The 15,267-nt window shown below is 42.2% G+C and overlaps 1 protein-coding gene across 6 annotated transcripts in view; it reads left to right on the top strand.

The window, feature by feature from the left end:
- LOC112116985 (peripheral plasma membrane protein CASK) overlaps window positions 1-15,267 on the top strand; it is a 408,250-nt gene that overhangs the window by 353,341 nt on the left and 39,642 nt on the right. For all 6 annotated transcript variants that reach the window (XM_024214779.3, XM_024214778.3, XM_024214777.3 and 3 more), the window contains 2 exons: window positions 5,427-5,512; window positions 12,968-13,036. In XM_024214779.3, coding sequence (XP_024070547.1) covers window positions 5,427-5,512; window positions 12,968-13,036 — 155 coding nt within the window. The remainder of the gene's footprint in view (window positions 1-5,426; window positions 5,513-12,967; window positions 13,037-15,267) is intronic.

Here is a 15,267-nt window from a genome sequence, read left to right as displayed (position 1 = left end):
TCAAATTGGATTACTCCCATAATCAAATACATTTTGTGTAACAAGTGAGACCCTGATCCTAAAACTTACTGTTCTACACCAATGGATCCCTGTGTCTGCATGGAGTCCCATTAACTTCACAGGGTCACCACTCAGGTGCAAGGGTCTGCTCACCTGGAACAAGTTGCAGGAAGGGGCCCTGAGTGTTTAATTTTTGCTTTAATAGGTAATGATGCAGGTCGTCTCAAATTGCTTCTACGGAATATCAGTTCTAAAGTGTATGTAATTTTGGAAAGTGTATTTATCTAATTCTTTTCTAAAATTCTCAGAGTAAGCACAATATTTTTTTCTTGATATATCAAAAGTCTCTGTTCAGCAGAAATTCCACATTTCTCCATGTATTGTCACAGAACTTCTGAGACTCATGGCAGTTTGACTGCTGAGATACCGAAATGTGAATCTGGAACCAAAACTTTTCTCACCCATGCAGCTTGTACCTTTGTGTTTGGCTTTCACTGCTCTGAGCTGTTGCCAAACCTTTAGACCTGTGCCTGTTCCTCGGTTCCACTCCCATCCTGTGTGCCCAGATATATGTCAAAAGTAATTAATGGCTGAGCTGAGAGTTACCTACTCAGTAGTGAACTAACCCTGGCAGACTGCAGATACGAGTTGTGTCTCTAGGGAAGTTTGCAATTTGAAAACTGTCATTTTGTGACACTGATGAAACTTTTCTTAAAAATGGCAGATTTGAATTTGTGTGAACTTGTGTATTTGCTTAACGGGACACCATCAGCTTGAATCTAGTCAGCTTTTTAAAATGAATAGAAAAGGAGATTTGACATATAAGAGCCACAGTTGCTTTTTTGTCATTGACTTCCTTTGTTATCACTTAGATGGTAGTCATCCTCCATGTAGTAGATAGTTATTACTTTGTATAATAGCCACAGCTGCTTCCAAAATCAGAGGGATAGATCCTTTTTAACTTGTTATAGAATTTGCCACTATACCCATCAGAGGATGGTGCCTTGCTATTTTTAAATTATTGTACAGCGTCTGGAATTTCTAGGAGGTATTTAAGCTTTTCTGTTTGTGCTTTATTTAGCTTTGGAATGCTTCTGAGTATATTCAGAAGTCTTGAAATGTTATTACTCTTTTCTGAGTCTTCTGCATATAAGTTTAGGCAAAATGCAGCAAATGCTTTAGCATTTTCATCAGTTGTTCATTTTTCTTAAATGTCTATTGGTGTTTTAATCTGATTACCACTCTAGATGCTTGTTGCTTCCTCGGTTGGTATTCCAGGAGTCTGTTGACTTTTTATTAAGTTATTCAAAATTGCTTTGAGTTGTCCAGTTTATCAACTAAAATGTAAGTTGGCAGTAGTTTCAGGTGCTACACCAGCCCCTGAATCCCCTTACCAATTTTTGAGGGTTTACCATCACATTTTCTTATTTTTAAAAATTGTTTCTTTTCTTCTATTAATGTGAGGAAGAACAGAGGGCTTCCTAACTAAACAGGGAAACTGACAATACACAGAGGACTGTCAAATATTCAGAGTAAACAAACTGGGAAAATAGCAAAGTATAATTACCCCCATTTTAAAGATGGGGAAGCAGAGGTTGGAAGCTGAAGTGGCTTGCTCAAAATGAGTAAGTGGCAGAGCTGGAGCTAGATCTCAAGACTTCCTGACACTCCGTGTTTCTCAGTGTGGGGCATTTTAATTAATCATAAATTAATCACTGAAATAATTAATGTGTTGGATTCAGATCCCAAAAATTCAAGGGGAATAAAAAGGTTAAATAGCGACTTTGAAATGCTGTATGAATTTGTATAGACTTGTGTATTCTCTTAAAGGGACAGCACCAACTGGAAATCTAGTTGGACTTGACATAAAAGATTAAAGGAATACTGTCAGTTTAATAATGGGACTTCTATTTGAACTTTTATTTACCTACTATTGTTACAAGAAACTTTTAAGATTACTAGTCATGAAAGAGATTAGAAACAATGTTGACCCACCTCTAAAGGGATTTGCAATGTCTATAGTGCTTTGAACAAAAAAAAAAAAATTATATAAGTGCTTAGTAATGGGTTGTTCTAAAATAAAAGGTGTAGTTTTTTATAGAAACAATTTAATTATCAAAATGTCTTTTGTCCTCTCGGGAACAACTTATATTTAGGTATTTGGTTCTGTAGTACCCATAGAACTGTTTTTAATCAAAAGTAAACGTAATCTCGAAGTGGAGATTTTTCATTTTGAGTTACAGCAATAGTGAATTATTAACCAAATGTAACAACAACAAAAATCTAACTTCCTTGTTCTGTTTTATGAGACTGACTAAATATTCATAGTAGTTTTTATTTCTAATAGTCTCCTGCAATCAGTGATCAAATATAATGCATGTGATTGTATCACTTAATGTTCTGTCCCCTATGTGGCTTATTAGCTTCAGCTGGACATCATCCCATATATTCAGTATTCAGCCAAATGCTATAATTTATATATTCAATACACTCTGAATTTTCCTGCTGTAGCTCTCAATGGCTGCATGCCAGTGTCCGTTTTCTTTTCTTCATCAGTTGGCAGTGTGGCAGGTGAGCTAATTTTTGTGCTCTCACCTTTTTCTTTGTCCATCATAATCAGTGTTTCCCAAGCAGGGTCAACCTGTGCAAAGGCTCTTTCGTCCTTACTCCATGTGAACTGGTAATAACACCCCAGTTTCAATCTTTAAGAATTGTTCACTTTGGGGATAAGTGAACAGATTGTATTTTAAATTCTGCCACAGAGGCTTATTTATGTTTGAGCTTTTGTCCTCATATCAGTGCTTTAACACAGAGTACTTGTGGGTTTTACTCATCTAGAGAATATGTTTAGACTCCAAATGGTGTTCCTGTGTTTTTCTTGCATCTGCTGTACTACAGCTAGACTTCCTGGCAGCTTCAAGCATCCAAAACCCAAGTGTCTGGGTTTTCTGCTGTTAAAGTTTTTGTTTTGGCACATTTGTGTCAACAGGCCTATTTAAAATGAATACACATCAGGCACCTATGCTACTGCTGACCCAGGACACAGACTTCCTGCAGAAGACATGGCACTGCAGGTTGCCTATTCAGATCTGTAAGAAAATGACTTAATTTGGAGCTCCCACAAATAGTTAAACCATGAATCTGTAAACACCCATGCCCTGGGACAACTAATAGAGCATTTTGTGAGCAAAGATGATGCTGTTATAACAGCATGAATATGATTACATGGTGAAAAGAGACTACTGTAGTGTACATGGACTGCCTCCAACTTTGCCAGCTGCAGAACTCTCCTCCAGCTGCAGAATTTGCTTCCTCAGAGGAAACTGTTCCCTGTTCTGTCCAGCAGGGTGAGGGGTGTCTCAGACTTTTATACATAGCAAGAGCACATACTGGCTGATGATGTGCTAATTTGGGTTAGGTGAAGGCAGAGGAAGAAGATTGCCAACCCATGGCCACCCTGTTCTTTATTATCATCGATTTATTTATATATTGCCATTGATACAGAAAAATACAAAATACAGTTGGTAAAATAGAAAATACAAAATACAGAAAAGCCCCTACCCAAAAGAGCCTACAGTCCAAAGTCTGAATAAATACAATACAGATAATAAACGAGGAGTCAGAACAGGGAGTGCCAATCAGATGTACACCATGGTATGGGAGTCATTAGGCTGGGGAGAAGGCACCACATGGAGATGCCAAGAACATCACCTCCCAACAGAAAAATGGGGAGAGGCTGTCCCAAAATGATTAAAGCCTCAAACCTCCCTCTCTCTCCAGTGACCCATTCTGACCCCTTTCTCCCAGCTATTAGCCAACCCAACTCTCCACCAAGACAAAAGGACAGAAGTCTTTAAATCCCCTCTCAGCTGCCCACCTCCTACACACACCAGCTGCTACTGTCCAGTTATGGATTGTCAGTACTAGCTTCTGCCACAGAGTAAAATAAATGGAAAACATTCAAAAGAAGGGATTGTATTTAACTGTATTATCAAAATGACTAACCTTATGAGCATATTCATGATATTTATTTCAATTTTTCATTCAATCATAATTTGTGTTTGGATGTTTCCCAGCAATGTTTTTACACTGTTGCAGAAAGTATAGCATGCCAGGGGATATTGTGCATTATTGTGCCATAACAATGAAGGTGTCTGCATGCAGAGCTTAGTTCCAGCGTGGTATAGAGCTCTAATTATTTTGGAATCAAATATATTTTTGTAGAAGGTGTGAAGGGCTGAGAAAGTTTGCCAATGCTGAACTTGTATAACTTTTTGTTAGAGGGTTAGGTCATCAATACGCCAGCTGTGAGCTGTTTTCATTTGAAATTCAAATACAGAGCTGCTGTATTCACATACAGTAAACTACTAACTGTGATGAATCCTGATTAATGTTCCACAAGGCAGGACAGAGGAATTGCACTGGAGTCCCTACCCCTTTTTGCTGTCAATAGGAAGCTCCTGTGGAATTGATTAAAACATTTTCTGTGGGATGGAGGACTTTCTCCTGAACAGATTAAAAGTTTGAGTAATCCTGTTCTGTAGCCTTCTGGGAGCTTTAGTGGTCCACAGGGCTTTGTAGCAGTGTCACAGACTAGAGTCCAAAGGGTAATCAGGCATTGTAGTTCATGATAGTGCCTGTTAGGACAGCTCTAGTTAAGTCAGGCTCTCTTTCTGTTATAAAGCACATGGTTTTGGAATTCAGTATTTCTGCCATTTCAAATGAAGCTGAAATTTAAAACTCAGATCATTAGCATGAATGTATTTTTTTTCTTCAATCAATATGGTCATTTTAGATTTAGCAATCCACAAAAACACCATTCGTAGCTTAGGTGATTTATTGCCAACATCCGTTTCCACAATGGCTTCATTTTGAAAAATAGATTGCCAGCTGTTGGTTCTTCAAGTAAAACTAATTGTGTTTGGTAAAGTATTTTGAAAAGAATACTTGGCAAATGAATTTAGTTAATTCACAAAACAAAAAGTAATATAGTAAATGTATAGTGAATGGACTACCCATGTAGAATGATGGCCTTGCTACATAACAACCACTAGCAACCACATTATTTTACTGTATAATCTATCACAATATGCCCATTTTTCTTAGCATCCAAAGCTGCATTGGAATGGACAGCACATTCACATCATTGATTTCAATGAGACTTTGTATGGTAAAAAATGTATACAGTTATGCTCTGTAAAGAAAAGAAAAAATACATTTAATAACAATTAAAAAATCACGGTTTCTAGAGTGGAATTGTTCACTCTGAGTTCCACTGCTTTGTGGGTTTCAGCTAGACACTAAACTCTTATTTTAGCATTTTATTTTAATGTCTTTGTACTGCCAATCTCTGTTTGAGTTTTGGTATTGTTTCACAGTTATATTATAAATGTACACATTAACTATTTGTTTTGTTAATTCTGCAGGTACACTCCATGTAGGGGATGAAATCCGAGAAATAAATGGAATCAGTGTAGCAAACCAAACAGTGGAACAACTACAAAAAATGCTTGTAAGTCCCTAAAAGTTTGTTGACATTGGTTGTTTAATATTTTTTAAATAAACAACAAAATTAATTCTTTTTTCTTTTAACAAAGCCTCTCTAAATCACAGTGTTCTTCTTTGTCCTTCCTTTCTTGGTAGCTTACCTGATCCCCCAACACAATCCCTTTCCCCATCCTAACTTCCCCCCCAAAAAATCATCTAATCAATTAAGCAGTGCCCTAGCAAACCACAGACTTCTCCAGGGTTTCTTCCACCGTGTCCTTTGTGCATGGAACCCCCTCCCTGAACTAATCCATCAGACGACTATCCTCTCCTCCTTCAAATCCTCTTTTGTGATGCCTCCAAGTAATCACCAAGTGTTTGAATAAATAGGCCATGGTGCAAGTGGCTGAAAGGCACTTGGCATAGATCCATACATACTTACTGGAGACAATCCAGTATAACACAAAGAAAAGGGCATATTTTAAAATTGTGTCTATTAGATTGTCTCCATCTCTTTCAGTACCTACCATATATATGTTACCTGTCAGCTAAGATTATAAATTCTTCAGGAGCAGGAATCATGTCTGCCTCTGTACAGTGCCAAACACAATGACAATCTTCCTTTTTGTGACTTTATTATTTATATTATGATCATTTCAAAACCCTGTTGTAAGCAGCATACAGTAAAGCATAAGATTTCGTTATCTTTATTATCTTTGTCTTCATAGCTACAGATGTAATTAATTATCCAAACTTTTTAAAATCCCACCACAGTATTTGACTCCCAACACCTTTTCCAATAGTGAACTTCACAGGCTTGACGCTAATTAGTATAAAATAATATTTTAATCTGTCCTGCCCATTGATTTAATCAAGTGACCTTTTGGTCTCATTACTGGGCAAGGTAAAGAAAAGGGATTGACAGATTTTCACTATGCTTTTCAGTATGTCATTTATCTTGTTCCTGTTGAAGATGTATTTCTTATTATTTCTACCTTTAACAGAGTGAAAGGCATCTGTTATAATAATTAGGAATATTCCTTCTTTTGCAAGCATATGTTCATATGGGTACTTCACCATAGGATGCACGCACCCATGTGCCCTTTTGACAGAAGATTTGAATTAGAAGTGTCCGTGAGTCCATGCCTGCACATTACAGAGGCTTGTGCTTTAGAGCAAAGGCATATAGAAAGGAGTGGACCTGCTGCTACTACAGTTCCTTCTCAACTGTCTGCGACTTGAAATGGAGGAACTACATGACAGCTGCTTCCTAGCAGATGTTACCAGTTCTTTAACTTGTTTGCTTTATTCTTTTCTTCTTTATTTTCTCTAATATTTAGTTTACATTTTGTTTATTTTTTCCCCTTCTTTCCACAAATTTATTACATTTTAGAAGGGTTCAAGACACCACCCCCTTCCCAGTTCAGAACCAGTTCCTTGGCTTTTCCACCAGCCTTACTCTGGAAGTATGACAAAAGCCCCAGAATTCATAGCCTTCCAGACCTGCAGAAGATATTTCCCTCAGAGCACCGGGCTTTCTAGCTGTCTTCAGAGTCTCAGGGACTTTCATATCCCATTGAAGTGCAAAGTTTGCACAGGATTTAAAAGGGAGATGAGATTGAAGTTTCTCCTTATGGAACACTCTTGAAGACCTGCAGGGTCTGAGTCCCCCCTCTCCTCCCCCATTACTTCAGTGGCGACCGAGGTTGCTTCAGAGACAGAGGATTCAAAGAGAAGAAAGCTTCCTTCTCCTAACAGAGCCTCCAGGAAAAGAGGTAGATTACCTCTTGGAACTGAACCTAAGGAGACACCGTGTTCCAGGATGAGTACCTCCAAGGATCCTACAGGCACCAGCACCAGGGCTTTGGTACCATCAAAACCAGATAACTCAGAAAGATAAGCCTCCTAGCAAGCACCATAGAGAGCCAATTATTCCAGCACCATCTAGGCATCAAGACTGCAAGAAGCCTAAAGACTTGAGGAAATCCAAGGCACCAGCACCATCTTCTCCAGCGCCGTCTTCAGATAGTGTGCACCCAGAGCATAGAGACGTCACCTCAACAACCATTTCAGCACCATCCTCATAGGTGTCTCATTTTGCATCTCCGACGAGGGCCCCAGTACCACCCCTGGTCCATCTACACATTTCTACAGCCCTCTGGCACCTTCAAGGTTCTTGTCACAAAAGGGCTTATCTGCATCAGAGGAACTGGAGTCCCCCCTCTTGCAGGTACTAAGAGAAGTTCCCCACTAATACCAGTACTACCATGCCAGCCAGGCTCCTCTCCTCCCCTCTCAGCAGGTCACCCGATACTTGTCCACCAGCACCTCTGGGGTAATGCCTCACCCTCTGGTGTCTCCAGCACCAGTGCCCAGAGCCCCTCCTTTGCATTCTGGGATAACACCTCCAACTCTGAAATCTCAGTACAGGGCTACTCAGCTTACTATTTGACACCTCAGGCGGTGTACCTGGACAAGGACACACCAGAGTCTAGAAGGTACCCCTGACCCTCCAAACACGTATAACCCTTCCGTACCCACAACCCCAGTGCGCCTACTGGAATCCCTGGACTGCCTATGTGGACCAATTCTATAGGGTTCCTGCCCACAAGAGAATGACTGGAAGTTCCACAGGCCTCAACAACCACCAACACCACAGCTGCAGTCACCAATACTGTGTGCTTCTCTGGTACGGAAGGAAGATCAGGAGGAGGATCTACAGAGGAGGAGATACCGTCTTCTCATAAATCCTCCTCTGCCCCGGACAAGGCAGTGGTGCCAACACCTCCCTTTTATGTGGCTAATATTAGGTCATTTCAGGACAAAATGAAGAGATGTACAGGGTCTCTTCAGATCTCGACAGAGGAGGTACAAGAGTCCCAGCACTCTGGTGGTTATTCTTCAAACCACCCCACACAACACAATAGCACTGCCCGTTAATGAGGCGCTCTCATCTCCAGCCCGTAATTTGTGGCATATACCTGCCACTTTCCCACCTACGTGTAAGTGGATGTTCCAAAAAAACTGTATACCAGCCAAGAGGCTGGAATATTTCTTCTCCCACCCCGACTCTCTCATGGTGGATGCAGTTAATGAGAGAAAATGCCAGAGTAGATCAAGATCCCCATCTTCTGACAGAGGCCTCTTTGGTAGGAAGAGTTATTCTTCTGCTGCTCTTCAGCTCCAAGAAGCAAATTATCAAGCCATGATGGCAAATATGACTTTACTATCCTATGCCAAATTCACTAATTTTATTAACAATTTGCCACAGGACAAGAGGGAGCAATTCTAGGCCCTCACTTCTGAAGGACAACTGATAGCCAAGACCTCTTTACAAGCTGCCTTTGCTGCTGCTGTTACAGTTTCACCATCTTTAGCTGTTATGTGATGGGGATCCTGGCTCCAATCATCCGGCCTGTCCAGAATACGGTGGAGGACCTCCCTTTCAAAGGGCTGAAGCTGTTCAACAACAATACTAGCACCTCATTGCGTTCCCCCAAGGATGCAAGAGCAACCCTGAGGTGTCTCGGGATCTATGTACCTGGAACAAAGAGACGTTTCAGCAAATCAGACTGCACAACAATCCCAGCTATTCCAACATCAACAGTACCGGGCCTGTTCCAGACATACTGAATCTCCTAGAAGGAGGCGTGGGCCTCACAAGAAAGGGCGACGATCTCCCTACCTGCACCACCCTCCAAATGACCATTATGGCAACCTCGTCATGGGACACGAACAATGCCCTTCTCTGAAGCCACTGTGCAAGCCTATCCTCCACTCCACCCCCCTTTGGGGACCGCCCATCACAGTTTCTACCTAATTGGGAACTTATCATCACAGACAAATTGATTTTAGAGGTAATGGCTATGGGATATTCTACCCCTTCCTCCTCTCTCTTCAGGGACCCCTCTCATGAGGATTCGTAAAACAGGAGGCCCAGTCCCTCCTCAGTATGAGAACGATAGAGCCACTCCCCCCAGAATTTGTGGAAAGAGGATCCTAGTCCAAATATTTTCTGGTTCCCAAAAGAAATGGCATTGGAGGCCAATTCTTGACCTCAGGAGCCTGAACACCCATATTCTCTCACAACACTTCTGGATGGTGACTATGGTTATCATAATCCTTCTTTGAGTCAACGGGTTTAGTTTACTGTCCTCAACCTTCAAGACACACATTTTTCACATTGTAATGCACCCTTTCCACAGACATTTTCTGCACTTCATCATTGGCTCAGAATATTGTCGATATCATGTCTTTCCCTTTCGACTTTCCACAGCCCCCACAGATTTTTACAAAGGTCCTACTCAGTAGGTGCAGCTCATCTACATCAAGACAGTATTTCAGCCTTTCCCTATTTAGATGATTAGCTTCTCTAGGGGTGCTCCACTCTGGATGTCCAGTTGGCAACCAACAAGGCTCTAACCTTGCTTTAGGCCCTGGGTCTTTGTATCAACCTAGAAAAATCCACAGTGTCTCCCGTCCAGAGGATAGAATTAATTGGAGCTTCCCTGGACCCTCAAATTGCTAGGGTCTACCTACCTATCTCCATTATATCCCATCTGGTCACTACCCTACAGCTAAGTCCCCGGCCGACTTCAGCTCCTAGATCATATGTTGGCCCTGTCATTCGCTACACCACACGCAGGACTACATCTTCAATGCCTTTGGGCCTGGCTCAAAATCTCATATACACCAAACAAATACAGCCTTACCAAATGGGTTTCCTTTACCCCCACGGGTGCTGGACTCCCACAGATGGTGAAAAGACCCCCGATGAAGGTCTGCGTAGGAACCCCATTCTCATTCCTGCTACCAACATGAATCATCACAATGGATATCTCCCTTCTAGGCTGGGGAGCTACTTACAAGGTTCCACAAACAAGGCAAATGGTGTCCACAAGCAACGTTGCTTTAGAGCTAAGGGCAGTTTGTTATGCCTGCAACGTCTTTCTCCACACATTTAGGGTCATCATATCAGAGTAATGGTAGATAACAGAGCTGCAGTGTCCTATATAAATTGATAAGATCCCAGTCTTTATGCACAGAATCCCTAAAATTGTGGAACTGGTGCATTGCCTGTCACATAGAGATCTCTGTGATTTTCCTACCAGGCCTCCACAACATGGTACCAAAGGCTCTAAGTAGAAATTTCCATTAGGACCACAAGTGGGAGCTCAACAGTGTGATCTTTCAGAACATCTGGAAAGTATGGGGCCTTCCCTTAGTGGATCTCTTTGCAACCCTGACCAATACAAAATGTCAACTCTTCTTCTCCAAGGGGAGACTCAACTGCGACACTTTGGTAGATGCTGTAAGGACCAGGACAGGAGTGGTCAAGCCTAATGGTCAGAGCTGGGGTCAGAAGCCAGGAACCAAAGCCAGAGTCAGAATCATGCCAAGGTCGGGGCTTAAGTCAGGGTCAGGAGTCACGCCAAAGGTTGAGCCAGAATCAGTGTCAGGAGTCATCCCGAGGGTCAGGACTGGAATCAGAATCAGACAGCCATGCCAAGGGTCAAGCCAGAGTCAAAGTTCAGAACAACAGCCGGTTCGGAGTTCACTCAGTTGCTCAGACAACTTCCTTTAAATTATTCTGGCTTAAATAATGCATCTGGGCTGGATGTCTCCTCCAATGAGTAGCTTCCTAGGCAGAGCCTATGGTGGGCCAGAGTTCCACTAAACCCCTCCCATGCTGGTTCTGCAGAGCTGTTGGGTGACTGTCATGGTCTATGAACTGTTTGGGGACCTGTGGGCCCACATTCGAGACCCACAATCCTTCACAGGTGTCCTACTAGTTCCAGGGCCTCACTCTCTCCTCTGTTCTTACCTCCAATGCTGTTAATTCTCAAGACATTGATCAAACTACAACAGCAGCAGGCGAGAATCATCTTGATAGCGCCTTCTTGGTCCAGACAAGTGAGGTATTCAGATCTACATCACCTTTCTATAGAGAGACCCTGATGCCTCCGTCTCAGATCAGACCACCTGATGCAGAACTCTGGCACCATGAGACACCACCAGCCTTCTGTCCCTGAACCTTATGGCCTGGCTCCTCTGTGTTTCTTGGCTTTAGAGTCAGAGTTCAGCAGAGATACAATCTGTACTCCTCAAAAAGACCAGGAGTACTTGTGGCACCTTAGAGACTAACAAATTTATTAGAATTTGTTAGTCTCTAAGGTGCCACAAGTACTCCTGTTCTTTTTGCGGATACAGACTAACACGGCTGCTACTCTGAAATCTGTACTCCTGAATAGTAGGAAATCCTCCACTCATAAAACTTACTTGCAGAAGTGGAAACATTTCCTTTTCTGGTGTTTTTGTCACTCTATATCTGTTTCTGAAGCTCTTCCTGCAAGGATCCTTGATTATTTGTTTGAATTAAAAAAACAAGAACTATCTATGAGATTTGTCAAGGTGACAGCAGCTATAATGACCTTTAATTCACCTATCCAGAGCTTCTCAGCTACATTCCTCAAGGGTTTAGCTAATCTGTTCCCACATATCCGCAACCCCACGCCTCCGTGGAACCTTAAATTGGTCCTCAATGTCTTAAGGAACTCTGCATTCAAACCTCTGGGCACATGTTTGTTCCTTTAAGACCCCCTTCCTGGTAGCCATCACCTTAGCTAGAAACGTGGAAGAAGTTGGAGTGCTTTCGGCTGACCCATCTTACGCTATCTTCTACTGTGACAGAGTCACACCACACCCCCATCCTCTGTTTATCCCTAAAGTTTTGTCAGACTTCCATATCAATCAGGATATTCATCTGCCACTATTCTTCCCCAAACCTCACTCCTCAAGAGAAGAGGCAAGCCTTCTCACCTTAGACATTCGGAGGACACTAGACTTCTGTCTGTACCCTTCATGGTTCCCCTAGACCGGTGCTGCGGTGGGTCCACAGGTCTACACCTGCTCATTACAAGCAGGAGGTCGTGTAATGCGCATGGGCAGACCTTTGGAGACTGGTAATTCAAATCTCTGGACAAGAGCTTACAGGCATGCATTCCACCTACGATAGAGCACCCATAGGGACAAAACGTCTTGAACAACTCAAGTTATTGAAAGGTAAGTAACCTTACCTGTATATAACATGTAAATTGAATGGGAAGAAAAATTAATTTATTTTACAACAAAGGCACAATGTAAATCACAAAAAAATAGATGAGGGAAATGGAAATGAAAAAAAAAAACTTGCTGATGTGTACACAATTCTGTAAAAATACAGCTGTAATCTCCAGCCTTCTGAAGACCCGTCATGCTAATTCACTAATGGCGTATGTTTGGTTTTATGTTAATAAGAGACAGTCTGAATGTGTTTGTTTCTAAGTGAAACCACATATTGTAAAAGCTTTCCAGTTTATTTTAGGAAGAACTGCTGCTGCTCTCAGAAAGGTTGTGCTGGTTTCCTTACAGATATTAGAGTGGTTTCTTGTGTTTTAGCTGCAACATCTTGTTTTTTAAAGAAATAATTTTCTTTCTCCAGAGGGAAATGCGGGGGAGCATCACGTTCAAGATTGTGCCAAGTTATCGGACTCAGTCTTCATCCTGTGAGGTAATGAATTTAATGAACCATTCCCATCCTTTCTCAATCCTGTAACTAACTGCCTGCTGACGGCTGAATGTTATTGCTTTCTGGGAAATTGTTTCTGCCTGTGCTGTTAGATCACGCACACCAATTTTACAACAAAGATAACGGAACAGGAGTAGGTCCCACCCACCTACTCAGCCCTGCCTTCATATTCATCTCATCAGCACCTTAACTAACCCTTTACAGCCTATGATGTTAAAAGAAAAAGGAAAACCTCTCGAGTCTCTCTTCAGTTAACATGGAAGTATGGGGTCCCCTGTTTTAAAATTCATGATTTAAAATACTTTCTCCAGGAAGTCTGTTTGAGTTCCTAAATTAAGAAGCTTGAATAAATATTTCTGCTCTGTTTTAACATGAAAAATGTATGGATTGATTGATTTGGGCTGTTAAGGGTTAATTGAAGATCCTGTTTCTGTATAAATCTGTTCAGGTACATTTGTGATAATTAAATGTCTGTAACAGTAACATGTGGCTAAATATTATGTTTCTATTGGTAATGTATCATTAGTCAAGAAAAACAGGTTTGGAATTCAGTACTCTTTGAATTAGCAAAGTGATGCTGTGGTTTTGCAAGTTTATATAACTCTTCCTTGCACACAAAGCTGTTTTCCATGTGTAACTGAAAGGAATTAAAACATTGAAAATGGCTGTTAGGGAAGGATATTCTTCCTATTTGGGCTTACAGATTGGCATAAGCACTGTGTAAGCAATGCTATTCTTTCCATGGGGCATGCTTGAGTCTTCAACAGGAGGCAGACACCAGGGTGCGATAGAGAGCATTGCATCTCAGTACCAAGGGAGCGAGTTCTACTCCCCATACTTCCAAATCCCCAAAAATGGCAGGGAAGGTGGAGACTTGTCCTGGACCTTCAACAGCTCAACATCTTTATCAGGAAATTGAAATTCAGGATGATTTCACTGGCATCTGTAATCTCCTCCCTGTAGGAGGGAGTGTGGTTCATGGCCTTCAACATGAAGGACTTGTATTTCCATGTGGATATTCACACATCATAAAGGAAGTTCTTGCGGTTCGTGGTTGGCCAGGAGCACTACCAGTTCCGCGTCCTCCCCTTTAGGCTTGTGATGGCACCCAGGGTGTTTACAAAAGTATTCACAGCAGTAGCAGCCCCGATGAGATGCCAGAGATTTATGGTGCTCCCATACCTGGTCAACTGGTTCCTGGTATGACAGTCTCACCAAGAAGCTGTCTCAGCAATACAATCTATTCAGCACCTCCTTGCAACCTTAGGTGTGTGTGTAAATGAAGACTAGTCTGTTTTGTCACCCTCAAAGACAATAAATTTGATAGGGGCACAGCTGGATTCTGTCTCTGCACGAGCTTTGCTCCCTGAAGACAGCTTTTACACAATGAGCACCTGTTCTCTTGCATTATCCACAAGCCTCAAACTACAGTGCATTAGTGCCTCTTGCTGTTAGACCATATGGCTGCATGTACCTACATGACACACTTCACCAGGCTCCACTTGCGGTGCCTACAAGCCTGGCTCCACTTGACCACAGAATCACTGTTCCCTCTGCAGTTCTCAGCTCCCTTGCTTGGTGGTCCAACCCAAACAAAGTCATGGTGGGGACTCCATTCTGCCCTCCCACAAGGGCCACCATCTTGACAGATGCCTTCCTCACAGGATGGGATGTTCATTTAGACTACCATACAGACCAGGGTACATGGACCCCACGGGAGGCCTGTCTTCATGTAAACCTGCTGGAGCTCAGATCAGTCTGCAAGGGCTTCCTCCACCTCATATACTCACTTCATGTACAGATACTATCGGATAATATCACCACAGTTGTCTACATACCAAACAGGGAGGAGCGAGATCTTGGCCTCTCTTGATGGAGGCATTTGGGCCGTGGAACTGATGTATCAGGAATCAGATTGCCATACGGGCCGCATACCTCCCAGGCTTTCAGAATTTCCTGGCAGGCAGACTGAGCTGGAGCTTCTGTATAGACCACGAAGGGGAAGTGCGTGACACAGTTCTAACCAACATCTTCGCGAAGTGGGTACTCCCCTATAGGAGTTCTTCACGTCACAGTCAGAGAGAAAGCTTCCCATGTATTGCTCCAGGGGAGCCATATGCAGAGACTTGCAGGGCAATGCTCTCCTCATCCCCTGGACAGACTCTCTCAGGTATATTGTTCCCCCTATTCCCCTCATACCTCAGGTTATACGG

Source organism: Terrapene carolina, unplaced genomic scaffold (genome assembly GCF_002925995.2).
Source record: "Terrapene carolina triunguis isolate 2854851 unplaced genomic scaffold, T_m_triunguis-2.0 Scaffold24, whole genome shotgun sequence".
NCBI lineage: Eukaryota > Metazoa > Chordata > Testudines > Emydidae > Terrapene > Terrapene triunguis.
The sequence above is the reverse complement of the archived record's forward strand: the minus strand, read 5'-3'. Positions and strand labels throughout refer to the sequence as shown.